At 40.0% G+C, this 20,008-nt stretch overlaps 1 protein-coding gene across 32 annotated transcripts in view; it reads right to left on the bottom strand.

Moving 5' to 3' along the window:
• Window positions 1–457: 457 nt before the first annotated feature.
• The window catches only part of TJP1 (tight junction protein 1), a 373,407-nt gene continuing 353,856 nt past the window's right edge, over window positions 458–20,008 (bottom strand). For 5 of the 32 annotated variants that reach the window (XM_045448821.1, XM_045448831.1, XM_045448833.1 and 2 more), the window contains 9 exons: window positions 18,650–19,522; window positions 18,398–18,495; window positions 16,083–16,310; window positions 12,176–12,226; window positions 10,903–11,063; window positions 7,977–8,454; window positions 6,025–6,242; window positions 4,677–4,820; window positions 458–2,004 (listed from right to left, as the gene is read on the bottom strand). In XM_045448821.1, the coding sequence (XP_045304777.1) occupies window positions 1,910–2,004; window positions 4,677–4,820; window positions 6,025–6,242; window positions 7,977–8,454; window positions 10,903–11,063; window positions 12,176–12,226; window positions 16,083–16,310; window positions 18,398–18,495; window positions 18,650–19,522 (2,346 nt within the window). In that variant the 3' untranslated portion in view covers window positions 458–1,909. The remainder of the gene's footprint in view (window positions 2,005–4,676; window positions 4,821–6,024; window positions 6,243–7,976; window positions 8,455–10,902; window positions 11,064–12,175; window positions 12,227–16,082; window positions 16,311–18,397; window positions 18,496–18,649; window positions 19,523–20,008) is intronic. The other 27 variants (XM_045448823.1, XM_045448832.1, XM_045448835.1 and 24 more) reach the window with 9 other exon arrangements.

Raw genomic sequence — 20,008 nt, 5'->3', positions numbered from 1 at the left:
TACATAGATCTGCACTTCCTACCAACCAACCACCTCTATGTCAATAGGGGGGTTCTTAAATAAATATGGCAATCATGATGGAATATTTAAAGCCATTAAAATCACTTTCTACCCCCAAATGTTACAACATAAGAAAATGTCCATGTTAGGTTTTTGGGAAAAAGCAGGATACAAGACACGAATGCACACATAAATATATGTATATTTACAGAAGCGGTGGAAACACTGCCAAGAACTCTCTAAGTCAGCCTCCTTCTCTTCTTACTCTGTCTTGAGGTTTCAGTGACTGGCACTGCTCACCTATCAGGGTGCACTGGCTGCAGGGACGCACTCCACCGACACCCTACCTGATGCAGTAGAAGGGGACTAGGTGATGTGCAGCAGGATGCAGGACTTTTAACAGGATTATAAAGTTGCATGAAACTAGAAACTGGGGGGAAACAGACCAAACCAGCACTTTATTTTAAAAAGTTTTATTCTGCAGATTTAGAAATTTGAGATTTTTTAATAACTGCAAAAGAAATTCAGTCACACCTAATGAATGATTAACAGAATGTAGTGGTGTATTATCTAAACAGAAATCGTGCTGATGTGCCATAATAAATTGTCTATTAGTAAAAAAATACACTTTAGGGCACAGCATGGTATCACAAATTACAGTCAGGATACTTTGCAAGAATTTAATCAAACTAGAGAATTCTGAGTAACTGTATCTTTTAAATGCAGCACTTTTAAAAATGTAACAACTCTGTGCATTCTTTTTTTTTTTTTTTAAAAATGACCTTGTAGGTGTCATAGAAATGCTGCTTTATTGCTGCAGAGGTCAAAGTTCAAGGCTCAAGAGGTACAGGAGAGAGATACAAAGGTAGCCTTAAGAAACTCGGTTTTGTTTATGTATAAAAAAAGGTAAAGTTTATAAAAGTTAATTTACAAACCAAGAACAAAAGTGGTATGCACGCGTTATGTACAAGCATCCTTGAAACATCAAAATTTTCAAATGCATAGCCAAAAAGAACAGAAAACCACCACTGCCCCTTGGAGGAAGAAAAGAAAAATCCCCAAATCACACCATTTTTTTCTTCTGGGTGATTATACATTTCTGAAACCACCAAATCCACAATTTACTCAATCTTTTTCATGATACAGTATCTAGATGTGCACAAAAGCCATAAAAACTTAGTAATACACGGAGAGAATGATCTAAGAATTAAAAACATGAGGGTAAGGCATTCCTGCTGGTTAGTATGTTTGTGGTGATATGGTTAATTTATAGATCCAAAGAAGCCACAGAACCAGTCTCACATGCTTTGGTGTCCTTCCCTAAAAAAATGTGTTTTCATATACAATAAGTAATTGTCTTCACTTGACTCCCCCCACCCCCTGCCAAAAAGAGCTATAAATTCCCCTTGCTGTACATTTCTGTTAAATCTACTACATTGGTTTATATGGTTCCAGGTACATTTTTAAAATGTGTGCATATTACCTCATGCATAATAAAATAAAATGTGTATGCCAGGCTAGGGCCATAATAAAGTTTGAAACAATGTACTCTGGAAAGAATAGAACTCAAATGCACCCCATTTACTGGCTGGTGTTTTAACGGAAATCAATATGTGAAGTTAAGCAGTGACCATAAAAAAGTACAAAAATCATTACAAAGCAAACCATCTTTGACCCTCCAGCCAATACCAATAGTTTTTCAATTATAAACACGCAGTTTGCAGCATGTTTTCTGACCATGGGCAGGGGCATGCTCACTAATCTTCATCTGTTCAAACAAAATGCTTAATACTAACAAATCGCAGTATCAATTCTAAGAAAAGTGTAATACTTGATAGAGTGCTTCCATTTAGATTTAGTAAGTTTAACCCAGTTTCACATTATTTAACAAGTTCCTATATTTTAAGAATTAAAAGTGGTCTATCAGGACAGAAACACAGTTTGCTCCAACAAGGTAATTTGGATCTCCAGGAAGACACTTGTTTTGCCAGGTTTTAGGATCACCTATGAGAGAAAAAGAAGTTCATATCAATTGTGGTTGGTTAAAGTGCCAGCCCTAATGGTCATGGGACAAACATAAACACATATACTTCCATACAACCTTCTTCTCGTTCTTCAGCATATGCACTTGTTATCAAAGCTCTAAGTGCTATATTCCATTGAGGACCCACTAGCATCTAAGGATTCAAAGTGGTTTCAGATTTCTCCTTTATTCTTTATGTTTTCAAGTTTATGCCTTTTCAAACAGTGAATACAAGTTGGGGCGACAAATACGCCTGGGGTATAGTTCCAGTGCCTGGCTCCACAGAACTATTGACAGCACTTCTGAAAGTTGGGACCCATTTGAATTGAATATGAGAACACATTTCTCACACTCAACTACACGCCAATGAATGAATGCCTGAAAGTTCTGCAGAATCTGGTTTCTTCTGGAAGGAAGACCCTTCCTCCCCTTTACCCCCCAAAAATCAGCAAGTCTGGGCCGAGAGTTTCTCAGCCCTGAACTTGGCGGTACAACAAAATCACTTGTGAAATTCTGAAAATTCACGGTCTGTTGAGTTTGAAGCAGGGCTTGGGTATTTCCATTTTTAACAAGCTCTTGTTGCTTTTGAGATTTGCAGCTGAAGCTAAGAAGCCCCAGTAATCGGACACCTAGTGTGAAGAAGGCTGGCATGACTGTATGCTCTGTGGCATCCAAGGTAAGGGATACTCGAAGCTGCTGACTTTTGCCTCCCTTACACAATAGTTCTTAACCAGGAGCGATTCTGCACCCCTGTGGGATGATGTCTGTAGACGTTTTGGCCTGTCACAACTGACATCTGGTGAGCAGAGGCCAGGGATGCCACTACACAGCCCACGATGCACAGGACAGCCCCTACAAACAAAGAATTCTCATCTGGCCACAACGTCCACGTTACGCCAAGGTTAAGAGACGCTATGTACAGTGAGCCGTACACCGAAATGGTCTCTGAGTCATCATGGGCTCAGCAGTTTAAAACCGAGTGATCTAACTTCACAGATCTCTATGGGCAGTACTGCAGAGAACAGCCTGCTCAGGCATGAGGTAGAGTGAAAACAACTCTTTGGAAGTAAACAAAGAAAACAAAAACCCCCCCACTTATTATACTAATTTTTGTTGGGATCAAGTTAGTACTTATCAAAAGCTACCCCCCATGGGGGGCCTGGCTGGTTCAGTGGGTTGAACACACCTGACTTCGCTTCAGGTCATGATCTCGCGATCCATGAGTTCAAGTCCCGTGTTGGGCTCTGTGCTGACAGCTCAGAGCCTGGGGACTGCTTTGGATTCCGTTTCTCCCTCTCTGCCTCTCCCTCACTGGCGTGCACACTCTCTCTCTCTCTCTCAAAAAAACATTGGAGACAAAAAAAAAAAAAAAAAAGCTATCCCTGACTTTCTAAACAGAAATTTTTTAGTAGCAAAGCATTCTAGAGCCATATGGGATTACACAGAGGAACATTTCTATGTGAACGCACTCAAAATTTAACACAGGAAAAAGATGTTTCAATCTAACAAAATAACTTTTGTTCTGTGGCATAAAAAGCAGGAATAACAAATAGATAATTTATGCTTCATATAATATCCCGGAAGAAAATCATTTCTAAAACAACTAACTACAATAGACAGTTATTTTAAAGACTTTCATCCTAATTTGGTTTAGAAAACAATCAGAGCTCATGCTACAACTTGACTTTCAGAATATCACGTTTTAAGTGCAGTTTTATTAATGTTAATTCATTAATTCAAACTAGGCTAATAAAATGCTTCTCAGTGGAGTCCCTGAGGAAACAGCTTTACTATCCAGTGTATTAAAATTAATTTATTAGCTTTTTCCAGAAAATGTACCTGCAGATATCAGGAAATATATATTTATATATAATTTTTAATCTTGGGTAGTATTAAAGTATATTCCTACAATACCCTAAAGCTCTATTTCATATTAAAACTGCATTATGTTCACCTGATTTACTAAAAATTCAGAAGCAAAACTTTAAATTCTTATTTCTCTATATTAGTTTTAATTAAAGTGATCTATACCAAAAAATATAGAATGCTTCAACTGGTAACTGATGTAGTCACCCAAAGAAGTAAGAAATGTGAAAATGCAATGGAAATTTTGAAATTATGATCTTAAGAGCAAAAAAAGCCATTTAAAAGTAGTGTGTACAATAGCAGTTATTCAGGCTTTTGCACTGAAAACCGTGGCCGAGTATGATCCCAGTGGAAGGTATTTTTTGTCTTGCAGATTTCTCTGGTGTCTATACTTTGTAGACTGAGGAATTAAAGACTGGTAACCAAAACAGAAATTATTATATAAAGGAATCATCTTAATAAGAAGATGGAAATGCCCATGTATGTAGAGCAACAAAAATTCTCCCACTGCATCTTAAAAATTTTGACAGAACAAATAATTTTGTTGAACACCAAGAAACAGCCAACCTTTGGCCAAATCATCAATGTTTAAAAGGCAGAAACTTCCCATACTTTTCCATATTCATTTATATATGAACCACAAAGAAATTTCAAAACACTGGTGATGCCTACAAGGCCACAGCAACAGAGGTAGAGATGTGGTAACAGCATGTGTAGCTCCAACAGCCCAGGGATTAATCAATGACAGTACCCAAAGCCCCCAAAGGACAGAGTGAAGACAGCATACCCGACGAGGAGTCGGATGATTTTAGAGCAAAAGACCAACCGTCAGGAGTCATGGACGCACAGTGTGGTAAGCGCAGCTCCACGGGCTTCAGGAACTTGAGGCCATGGGGCCCACACATCACTAAGGGGCTCAGCAGTGTCTCACCTGCAGTCAAGGAGGGGGTGGGAGTGAGAGGTTAGATGACCATCTTCTTTCTCGTCCACAGTTCTCCTCATCCTCCCTTCTAATGACATGCTTTAAAGCCAAATGCCATTAGTTCTCTATAGTTGCAGTGACCGAGAGAAACATAATGCAAGACACATGTGTAATTTAAAATGTTTTAGTAGCCACATTAAGAAAAAACAACAGGGACATAAATTTTTAATATTTATGTAACCCAATATATCCCAAACATTATTTCAGCATGTAACCAATATAGTAAATCTCTGAAATCAGTGTGTATTTTATACTTCCAGCACATTTCAATTCATAACAACCACAGGTAGCCAGTGGCTACACCATTCGATCATGGGGTTCTTGTATATTCAAATGTATTTTTTGTAAATGTTACTTAGATCTTACGTTTTAAATGTATTTGCTACAGACTTGGTTTAAGGGATTCACACAGGGCCAACATATGTTAGTGTTCCAGCAAAATGTAAGAAAATGAGCTCGAGTAACATATTTAAGGAAGTAAAGCAACTGCTATAAGACTCCAAAAGAAGTCATCACGTAGTTTATCGTATCGTCCTGACATATCCAGGAAGATTACGAAAAATAACAGCTTTCCTGGATTCCTTAAGTTCAGAAACACACATGGTGATACCTGAGAGGGATATTTTACTCGCCGTGTGGAGCTCTTACTACTGCTAGAGCTGGGGTGATGAGCACCTGCCCCGAGAAGCTTCTGTCTTACAGTCAGGTGACAGGCATGGAGCAAAGCCTTTCTGAGTGGGTGTTATCTAACCTGTCTCTAGACATGGAAGGGATGAATGACACAAAGACAGATTTGGTGAGGTCAGCTAAGACCACCTAGCAGACCAAGGGAGGAATGCCCAAAGGCCAGTCATCTGCTGTCACTGTCACTTTCACAGTGAAAGTAAAGCCCAATGAGTGGAAGGTCTTGTGTGCTCACCTCCACCAGCTTGGACTTCCTGTGGGACACCCTGTGCCTGCCTGTGATGCCATCCCAGGGCACCCCCCTCCACAGTGCCCACTGGAGAGACCTGCCCTGATGGGAGAAACGTGCTGGGGTTGGCAAAGCAGAAAAGGGTCCAGATTATCCTCTCAATTGAACACTACAAGCTTTGAAGAGCACACAGGACAACTCAAGTTATTAAAAACCAAGCAGAAAAATAAAACCATTTACCTTTCTCCTTATCTAAAGGTGGGAGGATGCTGTTGTCTCGGCAGACCTTGAAATAGATTTCCTGCTCAATTCCCTCAGGAATGGCTCCTTGTGGGATAATTATACTAACGCCGGTTTCTATGGAACTCAACACCCCACCATTGCTGTTAAACACGCCTCGGGCTGTGGCCACCACGGTGTGACCATCTTCATCTTCATCTTCTTCCACAGCTGAAGGGCTGAGAATCCAGAAACAGCTAATGAATAAACCTCCAACAATATAGCAGGGTTTCCATTATGACTCTAACAGGTTGTTTCATTTTATTTCTCCATTTAATCAAAAAGGTAAGTTTTTGGTGACACATTTTACTCACAGGAGTAATAAATCATATTCTTCCTGGAGAAATCGATTTCATTTTTGAAGATAACTAATCAATTTCATTACTGAATGTACAAAGCCTAATATCTTGCTCACCCAACTACTACAATACGTTGGTCTTAAGAACCACATTTTAACATCCATGAAATTCGTATTTTAAAATTGACGGTAAGTCATGGTTTAACTGATAGCACTTTTCTTTCCTTCTTAGTGATATATAAGACAATGGTGCATCTTGCAACTTATGGCATCTCAGACTTGATGAGTACTAATTAGGTTTTCTATCTCCCTAGGATTTTGAGCATGCACACTTATGGCCCACGCTGTCAAAGCTTTCTACAATACTTTGGTATGGGTACACCCCAAGCACCCATGAAAAAAAAAGTATATTCACTTAGTACACAAAGAATATCAGAAGCCAAGGGGATGTGGTATCAGAGACTGCTTCAAAAGCATAGGCTACCAAGACTGCTTGGAGTAAAATTTTGAGTCACAACCTAAAAGTGAGCAGAAAGATGGACCGACACAGTAAGTGTGTGGAGGGAAGCTACAGATGATTCCTGCATGACCAGAGCAGCAGGGACAATGCTGATGCGGCACCCCATCCCCCACTACAGGAAAGGCTTACAAAGAGGAGAAGGCAGCACATTTCCATGACCATCCCTGTTTTTGGGAAGCTGGCAGGTGGCCCTCCTGGCCCTGGGTTCTGCCTGCAAGTGCTTCTGTTTCAGCAGGTGGCTTGACAATGTAAGTGGATTTGGGAGGCTGAGGTGAGCTTATGTGAGGCCAGAACAGGTCTAGAGAAAGGAGTATATGAGGCTTTCCCAGTCTCATTTGCTCAAATATATTACTCACTAAAACCATAAAAAGAGCAACCATTTTGAGGTTGTTACATTTTCTAGTATCACTGTTGAACAGAGAGTAGACAGGGAATACAGGTGCTTAGGCTTCTGAGATATTTTCCAAATGTAAGCAGGCCAAGGTTAGAGGTTATGGAATGCTATGCTTGGTTCAGAATACGGGCTCTGTATTCAGATGACCAGGAGCAGCTGAACCGGGGCTCCCTCACCCTAGTTGTGTGACTGGGCAACATGCAGTGTCACCTGACTTCAGTTCTTAGTAAAATGGGGATATTGACAGTATCTATGGACTGTACATGATCAGTTAGCTTTATCATTTTATTAATATTCTCTTACACCTCTTGCAGGACGTTTCATATAACAGCATTCATTGCAACAACCTTTTGGACAAAACTGTTCAGTTTAAAAGTTTAAGTTAAGGGGAGCCTGGGTGGCTCAGTCAGTTAAGCATCCAACTTTGGCTCAGGTCATGATCTCACGGTTCACAAGTTCGAGCCCCGCATCAGGCTCTGTGTGGATAGCTCAAAGCCTGGAGCCTGCTTTGGATTCTGTGTCTCCCTCTCTCTCTGCCCCTCCCACTTGTGCATGTGTGCTCTCTGTCTCTCAAAAATAAGCAAACGTTAAAAAAAAAAAAAGTTTATGTCAGAATGATTCTTAAAAGTCCCAAATCACATAAACTACACCAAACTCACATTAGACAAATCACAGAGCCAAGAAAAAGGCAAAAATCTTACCTCACAGGAACAGCTTTAGGCACAGTGCTGACATTATTCATTTGGTATTTGGGCTTATCTGCATGGATGGAGAAAGTTTCAACTCCACTGTCAAACTCAGGAGGCTGTGCCACACTGTGTGCTTTCACAAGAGTTTTTGGTGAAGTAGGGGCTTTTGATGACAAATCAGGTTTATGTGCAGTTTCACTTGGCAAAAGATTGTGGTTGAATTTAGGACTTTCAAACTTGCGCTCAAATGGCCGAGCAGAACTTGTGTATGGTTTTGGTGTGAATCGATTATATGCTGGAGTGACTGTTTTCTGAGTCTGTTCAGCTCCATTAACTGGAGCTTTATCCGGGAAACTTTTCTGGGGATAGAAAGTAGACTGAACAGTATCTTCTCGGTTCGGTGGTCTGAAAGTTGCTGGCTTATTCTGAGACGGAGGTGGATCTGGTTTAGACACTAAAGAATTCTGGAAATCCAATGACACCGAATTACCTGAAAAATAAACATATATAAGCATTTAAAAAACTTCCTCAAAGAAGTTTTAATAGCCCCTATGATGTCTCTCCTATCTTAACTTGTCTCGGTGCTGAAGTCAAGGCCCAAGTCAGGGTCCCCACAATTAGAAAGTGACTCTTGAACCCTGGTGGCTACCTGTGACATCGAGGGACCAGGAGGGGCATGGACACATGTGGTACTCTGGGGTATCTTGTGACTGTGGAGTCAGGGTCATGCTGCTCAGGGTCCAGGCCTCCAGAGCCTGGTTGTCTGAGTACCCTCTCCCACTGTCCGTATCAAATTAGAAACAGAATGACAGTATAGCTATGTTAAAAAAAAGGAAAAAAAAGAAAAAAAAATCAACACTACAGAACTCACCTAAATGAAGTCAAAAGGAGCCACAGACTGGGAGCACAATTTGCATAACTGTACAGAATTAGGATCTAAAACCTATAAAGAACCCCTATACACCCACCAGAAAGATGCTACTAATAGGAATATGGGGAAAGCTGTGCAGAGGCAACAACAGAAGTGAAGGCCAGAATGCTCAGTTACCTTACAAGACAGAAAACCTCACTACCAGGGAAATGCAAATACATAACAAACCCCAAATACACTTCATACCCATTAGATTGGCAACACTTCGGTTCAGTAATGCCAAGAGTTGGCAAAGATGTGGAACAGGAATCTCCATGCATGGCTGGTGGCAAGGTAAAGAAGTACTAACTGAATTCTAGGAAATAATTCCAGAAAAAATAACACCAACACTATACAAAGTCTTTTAGAAAGAAAACAGGGGACATGTCCTAGGCTCTCTTTTATGAACTAGCACAACAACGATGGTAAAACCAGACAGGGACATTACATAAAAAGGAAAAAATAAACCCAAATTGCTTGTGAACACAGCAATATAATTTACTGCATTAACACACTAAAGAAGGAAAATGTTACGGTAATCTTACTACATGCAGAAACAGCATGTGACCTAATACTTTCAGCAAACTAGAGGGGAATAGAAAGGAATATCTAAAACCTAATAAAGAGTAGCTATAACAAGCCATAAAAAACATAGAGCTAATGTCGTAAGGGTGAAACATTAAATCCTTTCTCCCTAAGATGGGGAAGGCAGAGATGTCTGCTCTCATCACTTCCAAACTGACACATTTGCCGGAGGTCCCTGACAGTGCACAAGAAGGCAAGAAAAAGAAAAGGCATTTAAGGATCGGAAAGAATTAAAACTTTACCTGCAGACATGACAGTGTGGAAAGAAAATCCTAAACATGGGGTAAGATCAATCTACCAGTACACCTCTACAGCTGGCCTAGAATTTGATTCTTGTAAATAACAGAGAAATGTCTGTAGTAGGAAAAAGCCAACAGGAGAATGGATAAATCATGGTATATTCTTGGGGTAAAATAAACAATCTTTTTTCTTTTGAAAGGGCCAAAAAAGGGGCATTTGGAGGTGAAGGCAACAGTCTCCCTTTCAGAGTGTTTGATGGAAGGCAAAGAGACATAGGACAGTTTGAGGAGGCAGCAGGAACAACAGGTGCTCTGAACAACGGAGAAGTGAGCTGCACCTGTGTGAGGCCAGAGAGAAAGATGAAGCAAGCAGGAATGAAGGAGAGGAGCCATGCCAACGGCCCCGGAAGAGAGGCGGCATGGGTAAAGGAAAATAGTTCCTGGTCAGGGAGACACGAAGGAGAGAAGATGGGAAAAACGCAGGGGTACAGTTGTTAAAATGAATCACCTGGAGCTGTTGGCTACTCTGCTGGGATTTTGCCACAGCACATAACTGTGAGGTGCTAAGGGTTGCAGGTTATGTGGGCCTTTATGGCTTTCCTATATCCATGGATATAAATGGAATATAATAGTAATTTTTACAAACCACCAATCAAAAATTTAGCTTCAGACATACCGGCAAACAAATACTACTTCCAAAAATTGAGCTGTGATAGTAAAACAGATTAACATCTATTTAGCTAAAAGTCTTTTCTGATATAATGGTTATAGTTATAAAAACAGGAGACGTACCTTTTTTTTTTTTTTTTTTTTTTTTTTTTTAGGAGATGTACTTTTAACAAAACACTTAGTTTCATTGTTCCCAGCCTATATGTTTCAAGTATGTATTTTAAAAAAAATTTGTTTTTAAATTTATTTATTTTGAGAGACAGAGCAGAGGAGGGGCAGGGAGAGAGGGAGAGAGAATCTCAGGCAGGCTCTGTGCTGTCAGTGCAGAGCCTGATGCAGGGCTTGAACTCACGAACCGTGACATCCTGACCTGAGCTGAAACCAAGAGTTGGACACTTAACTGACTGAGCCACTCAGGCTCCCAAGTATGTATTTTTAAATGAAAAACACTTTTGCTTACAAACTGCAAGAATACAATTTTGTAAGTATTACTCTACTACAGCAGTAATGCCAACTTCCAAACCAAACTTCCTACCTTCACCATGTGCCCCCTTGGCATGCGTGTGGAGGGCGAGAGAGGAGCTGGTCTGGGCATACTGGGAGGGCAATGGAGGAGGAGGGGGAGTGGCCTGGATCGGCTCATAGCGTTTCTCACCAAATGATCTATCCGCAGTGTCAGCTTCAGGAGACTTTCCCCTATGAAAAAAACAAAGACAATGCCAACTTATGAATATGGATTCACATTTACAAAAAAGCAAGTTCTCATTCTTCTAATTATCCCTGAGTTAAAAAAAACAACAACAAAAAACTGGAAATTTCACAATTTATTCTTATGAGTATAAATGGCTAACTCTACAAAATATACAAACAAATTCAATCATTCATCAGCACAAGAAATGTAAAGACAGGACAGATACTTAAAGAATATTAGTAAAACATCCAGAAGATGGCAACCAAAGGCAGATGAAATTTTGGGTATACTTGTAATATTAATTGTGTTGCTTACAAAAAGGCAGTAATGGTTGGGAGGTTTAAGAAAGTCTTGCAAATATTTTGAAAAATATTTATTGGCCCAAATCTTCCTTAGATTCACTACTGATTTGGTATCTAAGGTACAAATCTTTGGTTTCTGGCACACTCAGAGCACCGCAAAAAATGTTTTTATAGACCAGAGGTTGGCAAATTTTTTGTAAAGGGCTGGACAGTAAATGTTGTTGGCTTTTTGGGCCATACAGTCTCTGTCACAACTATTCGAACTCTGCCCCAAAGCAGCCATAGACAATATGTAAATGAAATGGGTGTGGTTGTGTTCCAGTAATACTAAACACACTGGACATCTTTCACTTTGAAAACTGCCCTTGATTTACTAGATCCATTTTTAATTGTTTAAATAGTTGCTAGAGTAGCAGACACTGCTTGATTTTATAAGGCTCTTTTAAGTCAAATTGTGCCATGTATGCTTATTTTTCAGATCGCCAATTGTTAATACATAACACGTACAATTCAAACAAAAGAAATCTTTAAAATAGACCCATAATTACAACACTGCCATCTAAACCTTTGCAGAGAGCCAAAGCTGCACTGGTTTTATGTGCACAAACAAAACACACATTTGGAATGTATTTTCACAGAAAATTTCATTGGGGAAGTCTACTCTAGTGATTGGCTTTAAAACTATGTGGTTTTGTCACTTTCAGGCACTTAGGCTAAACATTTGAAGATGACTTTAAAATCTAAAAGTGCACATAATGCCAGTGACGCAGTGAGGGACACCTCATGTAACAGCCTCACATTAATGCCAGTCTTACCACTTGACGGTCCTTTTCAAGTAGTCATAGCTAGGGTAAGAGCCAAGAAATCTAGGTGATGGCAAAGCAAAAGCGCAATAGAAAAACGAAAGAAAATGGTCAATCTAACTAAGTACATTTGCAGCAAATGGAACTCAAATGTCATTTTAAAGTATCAACCAAAAAATACACATCCACCATTTCAGAATCATCTGATCTATAAAAGAAAACATCACTAGCTCTCACTTAAGTTTGGAAAATCACCAATAAATCAAAATACAGTTAATATAGTTAGGTACTGCCTGCCCACTTTCCACATACATTTTAAAAATGTTTATTTATTTATTTTGAGAGAGAGAGAGAGAGAGAGAGAGCGCACACACATGCATGCACGCAGGAAGGGCAGAGAGAGGGAGAGAAAGAATTGCAAGCAGGCTCTGCACTACTAACCATGAGATCATGACCTGAGCCAAAACCAAGAGTCGGAAACTTAACCTTCTGGGCTGCTCAGGTGTCCCGGCCCTCCACGTATTTTAACTGTGCTGCTAGTGAGTAGCAAGGTGCTTGAGCTTTATTACTCTTCCATCTCTGCCCACTTTGGCTTCACTTGCTAGTGGTGAGCAAAGAAACGGACTAAATAAAGAAGCAATACTAAGAATAATCAGCAGACTCTGAAGAAGTAAGAATGAAATGCTCCATTAAAAAAAAAAGGGCTGGGCAAAAGAAATCCTCAAAGTGAAAATGTAGGAGGAAGCCGTACAACACAACAGCTGTGCTGATCCCTAGTGGGGGTGATGATGAACAGGCAAGCTGAAATATGCATGCCTTTTAAACCTGACTATGATTAACCTGTGCTCTTTCCTGGCAAGACCTGAATCCATTACCAGTCCTAAAGTAAGTCCTGGGATGGGGGGAGCCTATTTGCAAAGCTTCCATGTTTGAATCTCACAGCCTCTCTCAGTGAATGCCACATGCATATAGAAACCTAGTTAATCTTACTAAGTTCTTAAAAAGCTGAAAACTACTAACACTTATTTTGAGACCTAAAAGTCTCACAGTAAGTTGACTTTTGAGAGACAAGATATTTTAGTGACAAAAAAATCTCTCGTTGCCCTGAAGAAGCTCAGTTTCTGGGCTGGGACACATGCACAGGGCTCTTCTAGCCCTGTCATAGGATCCTGGAAACTCCTTACTTGTTTTGAAGATCAATGTCTGAGTCACTGATCTCCTAATCTCCCCAATTCCAACCCAGCTCTCCAGAGCTGTAAGACAGGTGATATCCACTTGCTCTCTGGGGCGTCTGTCCTGTGCTACCATTCTCCCTTCTCAACTCCCACCATTTCTCAGGTATGGAGTTTTTGTTGGAGGGTGGGGAACATGAGAGAACAAGCAAGGGAGGGGCAGAGTAAGAGGGAATCTTAAGCAGGCTCCACACCCAGTTCAGGGACCAATGTGGGGCTCGATCCCACGACCCTGGGATGAATGACCTGAATGAAATCAAGAGTCAGACACTTAACCAACTGAACCAGCCAGGTCCCCTCGGAGGTATGTTTTTAAGTGGAACATAAGCACCTATTATCCAGAAGAAAAGAGCTTTGCTATTTCTATATTATACTTTAGAAAATGAAGGCCTGTAGGCAGTCTACTGGTAATAAAAAGCAGTTTTGAAATACTGTAAGAGGGCTGTATATTTTAAATGACTTTCCAATTGTTAAAGCTGTATTCACTGGGCACAACAGTACAACAGCATTAGAAGGGCAAGGCACAGAGACCCCTTATGTCTTAGCCATCATATCTCACTCCTCATTCTCCTTCCCAAAGCTCTACCCACCGAATACCCACATGGGGACGTGAAGCACAACTACAAAGAGTTTTTGATTTCTATCAACAAAGGAAGGAAATGTATTAAAATGTGCATCTCAAGTCACACTTTCCGGCTTCCATAACACTCATGGCAGGAAACACAAACATTCAGAGTCTGGGGCCTATTCACAAAGACAGATGTTATGTGTTTCTGTCAAAGGCAATCTACCCTTGAGAAACCTCTGACCAGTTAAGACTCATTCCTCCCAGAGCTGCATTAATGAAAAGGTGGGCAGCTGACACACCTAGCACACTATGCCCTGTGTTGCTGGGTCCCCACCCACCAAATACTAGGCAGCATTCTAGACCCTGAATGAAAATTATACGTCACAAATACGTTGTCTTCTTTGTAGAAAACTCAACCCAAAACCAAAAATGCCTGGTCAGTTGATTCTCTGATGAGACTTCTTACTTACTTTTCAGACCTAAATGTGTTCTTTTAAGACTGCATTCTATTTACCGAGTATATAAAAGGATGAATAAAATCTCTCTCCTTAAACTATACCCTTGGACCTGCTTCTAACAAGAACGAATGTGTTTAATGACTTAAGTAAAGATGATTAAAAAGGATACACCCTCCTACCTTACCAGAGGTGAGCTACTAAGGCTCACTGGAGTCTGGACACCCTCCCCAGATGTACTGGGCACCTCTCTAGCGTTGTGTTGGGGGAGGCTCACAATACTGGTATAAGACACTGTTTGTATTTAACAGAACCCCCACTGCAGCACCCAAAGTTTGCATTTGCATTTCACATAAAGGGCTTTCTTCTCTAGACAAAGACTGAAATAGAGGACAGTGGGAAAAAAGTTTTAAATCTTCACTTCAAATGATGTCTAAGAAAAAAGTGGTAATTATAATTAGATTTTTAACAATAGAGGTTTTAAAGTATTTTTAAAAAAATTTTTCACTCAACAGTACACGACAAATGGTAGTTAAGTTCAGACAATCCCAAGCATCTAATTCAGTAAAAATCTGGGTGCTTTGGAACTTGGTAGGTCAACTTGGGTAGGTCAAACTATAGTCCCCATCATTCATTCAAACACTAATGTAAGTGCTGCTGTGAGGGGGACTGACAGATGTAATGCCTCTAAATCAGTTGAGTTCAGTTAATCAAAAGGGAGATTATCTGGATGGACCCTTTTAAAAAGAACTTAGGTCTTTCTTGAACTCAGAGACTCTCAAACAGCTCTGGATCTTCTCTCTTCCTGTCCTGTGAACTCACAACTTGTTTATTAGCAGGGTCCTGCAACGGTGTAAATGAATTCCCTGTAATAAATCCACATCTGTTTCTCATTCTTGTGGGTTTGTTTTGCTGAAGTATAAACCCACCTATGCCTATGTGAGTTTCTACCTCACTCTCAGTTGGATTTGTACCCCAACAAAACCACAAGAAAGAAAAACAAATCAACAAAACCTCCAATAGACAAGTCAACAAAAGGGAAGAGCACAGAACAGGGAAAATGACTGGGAGTGGAGAAACTTGGGTGTTCAGTCCTAGCTCTGCCTGCCCATCACGTCATCTCATGTGTTAAAACTTTCCTTTCTTTTCCAAGTGTAAAACTGGACCAGAATACTTAAAGTCGTCTCAAGCTCCCACATTTAAAAAAAGATAAGCTCTTTCTCACCTTGAAGAAAAAACAACAAACTATTATCTTCCCTCAAATAATGTCACCCCCGCCTTGCTATTTTCATACTTAAAAAATAAAAACAGAAAAGAAGGAAAAGAACCAGCATGAAATATGCTGCACAGAGAGAGGGGAGACTTATGATTCACCTAAAAATCAGGGTCTTCACCTCAAAACCTTTTGATTTTAACAACTTTCCTAATGCAAAAATTTCATGTATCAGATATCAGGGTTTAAGGACAAAAGACACACATATTCTAGAGTTATAGACTATGCACAGTGCTGAACCACTGGAGCCAACAGAAATCATGTATTAAATATGGACTTAACTATATTCCTTCCAAATACACTGAACTTCACATGATTACTCTACTTTATGCAACTGAACGTTTATGTTTCTTCTTATTTTTAAAAGTAAGTCTCAGGTGAAATAACTTACTTTGAAGAGTAACTAGAAAAGTTTGGTTGATTCTGAGAATGAACTGGCTTGGCAGGCTCTGAGAGATGGCCAGTAGGAATGTGTGTAGAAGGCTTGTTTTCAAAACTTCTTCGGTCAAAGTAGGAGAGTTGCTTTCGATAATATTCTTCATCCTCCTCGGGATCGTAATGATTTGACCGAACAATATCTTCAGGTGGCTTCATTTGAGGTTTCTGAGGTTCTGGGATCCTGACAATGAATGACAAATGGAACTTTTTAGATGTTAATTTTACAAAGAAAATGGAATACACAAATATGTTATCTTGACCTTTTACTGCTATGATTATTCAGCATCTAGCTGAACAATCCAACAGTCAAAATGGACATTCCAAATCCCATGTCTTCATACATTTACACTCAGAAGGCAGCCCTCTTCTGGCTCATGAGTCCTTTGACATAACCTAATAAGCTTGATAATTATTTGGTCAGAGCCTCACAGCAGGTTAGAAGCAGTTAATTAGAGAATAGGAAGCATTAACTAAGACAGTGGAGAACTTCTCAAAGTATATACATCTATGTTAGCAACAATTAATAACTGAGAGAATTTAAGAACTTTAATCCAGGATCAATAAAGGATTCTCAAAGAAGGAAACAGCTCTATATAGTCCAAAGTTCTACAAGGCACAGGAAGCAGTGGGGAAGAAAGTAAGTTATTAAGCAAATTAATACAGAGCTTCCTCAACTTATGATGGGGTTACATCATGATGAATCCACTGTCAGGTTAAAATACCAGGAGTCCAAAATGCATTTAGTACACCTCACCTACCAAACACCCTAGCTTAGCCTAGCCTGCCTTAAGTGTGTTCAGAACATACATGAGCCTACAGTCGGGCAAACTCATCTAACACAAAGTCTATTTTATAATTAAGTTTGAGTACCTCATGTAATTTATCAAATGCTATACTTAAAGTGAACAAGAGAATGGCTGTAAGGATACAGGGTGGTTTTAAGTGTACTGGCTGTTGACCCCCGTGATCGCATGGCTGACGGGGAGCTGCCGCTAAGCGGCATCAGGAGAGAGTACTGTACCATATATCACTAGCCTGGGGGGAAGAAAAATTAAAATTAAAAATTTTGAAAAGGTCTTTTATGATTTCTACTGAATGCATATTGCTTTCAGACTCTTGTAAAGTTGAAAAATCCTAAGTCAAACCATTATTAAGTTGAGGACTGTCTGTCTATACATTGTTATGTACACTCTGCTTAAGTGAATTTTAGAAACTTTCCAACAAAAATAAATAGGTTTCACATCAAAAAAGGGCCTAAGCTTTCAGTTATTACATATTTATTTTATGGAAAACAGCTAATGATACTGGCTAAAGAAGACCCAACAGTAGTTTACGTTTTCATGAAAAGCACTAGACATCATTAAAAAGAAAACGTAATGTCAGATAGCAGCTTCTCTTTATTACAAATACAAATGTAAGCAAATAAAACTCATTAGTTGGGCAGAAAAACTATTCAAACCCAGTCTGTCATTTACTCACAGTTTGATGAGGCCACTGTTAAGAGAGCAGCTGGCCAGGTTTCTCTCCTGGCTCCACTAAATCCTAAAAGCTACTCAAAACCCTCAGCCGTAGTGCCTCTCTTAAAAAAATTTTTTTTAAATGTTTATTTATCTTTGAGAGACAGAGAGGGAGAGAGGGGGGGTGGGTAAAAAGAGAAGGAGACATAGAATCTGAAGCAGGCTCCAGGCGCTGAGCTGTCAGCCCAACGCAGGGCTCGAACCTACAAACCATGAGATGATGATCTGAATTAAAGTTGGATGCTTAACCAACTGAGCCACCAAGGCACCCCCCTCAGTGCCTCTCTTTAAAATGGAGGAAAGGACCCACACTGCACTGAAGTGCTTAGCACACTGGCATACGAGTATGCTCCCTAAATAATTATTTTTTGTTATTTTAGTGAAACTCTGTTTCCTTACCCCCGAAGACTAAGAGTTTACATGTCTGAAAGCACTTTAAAAACTAAAAAACATAATACAAATGCAGGGCTTTAAAATTTTTATTTTAATTGCTTGCTAGAAGAATATCTCTTTGAAAAACTTGATTACTGAAGGCTAACAAAGATCTGTTACAGAAGGCATTTTCAAGACCTTTATTTTTCTTTCTAGGGCCACTATCTTAATTAGAAAGGCTAGTAGTTTTTGTTTAAGGACAATCAAGATCCTCTCCCTTTTCCTTCCTCTCCTCTTCTAACACAGTAAATGGCTTGCTTATTAACTGGGTCAGATTCTTGGTCAGTTCCATACCACAAACACCACCAAGTGTACCCACCTGTACAGTGTTTTGTCATGTTCACTGAATTGATTCTGAGGAGTGGCTTTAGGACCAATGATGGCAGCACCTGGAGGTTTAGATGCTACCTCTGGAGGCTGCAAAAAAGAAGACAAACATGCCCCAGGAACAGATAGTTACACAACAGGTTTCATTTAAGCAGGAGAGGGAGAGCCACGAAGCACTCTGAAGTGCTCCTTCACTGAATGTGCCCACGTGTCCAAGGCAGGAAAAGCATGGTTACACGCTTACCTTAAAACCAGCAGTGTGGTTTTCATCCTTCTTGTTCTCCATCGATGCAGATCTTTTGTTTTCAAACATTTTAACTCTAGTGAGCACAGACTGGGGTTTCATTGCTGGATCTTCTTCCTCTTCAGTCAGAGATGGGGGTGGAGGCAGTGGTTTGGTATTTGAAGGCAGAACTTCTGGCTTATGTTGAGATGTGGGTACTAGAGGAGGGATGACTGCAGCACCATGGAGAGGCTCATAGTGGCCTGCTTTAGAGGTAAATCCTTGTGATGGTACTTGCTCATAACTTCGTGGGTATTGGTCAAAATACTGCTTGGGTTCAGATGCCTTCGGGCCTGCTGAAGAATAGGACTGTGCTTCTGGTCTGTATCTGTTATGCATGTCATATCCAGGAGTTGGCTGCTCTTCATGTCGTAGGGTGGAGGTTCTAGGTGGTTGGTCATAACGTGGTCTGCTGTCATAGGGTAGAGGGGCTGGCTCTTCAAAACGTGGGTAATACCCTCGTTCTGAGGACTCTTCAGGATGCTGTCTGGAGTCAAGGTCCCGAGGATGCTGATTATCAAAAGAAGGCCGAGGCTGGTAGGGCTGTTTGTCATCATAATACGACCACTGCTCTTCATATGTCGGAATGCGCTCTTCATAGCGTAGACGATGGTCATAGTTTCGAGAAAACTGGTCTGGGTAGCCAGAGGAGTCGTATCTGTACACGGGCTGTTCAAGGTCTCTACTGGCTTGTTTCTCTACATATGGGGGTTGGGATTCATAGCTCAGATTAGGCTCTTTGTCTGGCCTCTGCCCTGGGTGACCAACGGGTGGCTGTTTTAAAACATGATTCTGTCTCATCATTTCCTCAGGATAGGGATCTTTTCTATACACCTGTATAAAAAAATTCATGTGTAAATACAACGGCTGGTTTTCAATTCTAGTCTACTTTAATACACAAAAATATAATTTAGTATGTGAAAATGGTATGTTCCACCATTTATTATCAAGACAGAAAGAGATTAGTGAGAAAGCTAGTTTAAGTGAAAGCTCAAAATTTATAATGCAGGTATAGGGCTTTTATGTTTTAGCATCTTCTAAATGAAAGTGAGCTAAAGATAATTACTAAATTTAGTAGAAAATTAATACACTGAACTACTGATTTCATTTGATTTGGACAGAGTAAATAAAAATCATAAAGAAAAGTATGGACACCGTAATTCATAAAACACAAAATGTTCATGATGGGTCACAGCTACATACTACAAGGAACTCTGGAGGGTACTGAAAACCAAAAAATAAAAGTAATAAAAACATTAGCACAAATCCCAATTAAAAGGCCTATCTCCACATTATCAGTAGTATACCACCGGAAGCCAT

The sequence above is a fragment of the Leopardus geoffroyi genome, chromosome B3 (assembly GCF_018350155.1).
Source record: "Leopardus geoffroyi isolate Oge1 chromosome B3, O.geoffroyi_Oge1_pat1.0, whole genome shotgun sequence".
In the NCBI taxonomy this organism is placed as follows: Eukaryota; Metazoa; Chordata; class Mammalia; order Carnivora; family Felidae; genus Leopardus; species Leopardus geoffroyi.
This window is presented reverse-complemented; position numbering and strand designations above follow the sequence as displayed.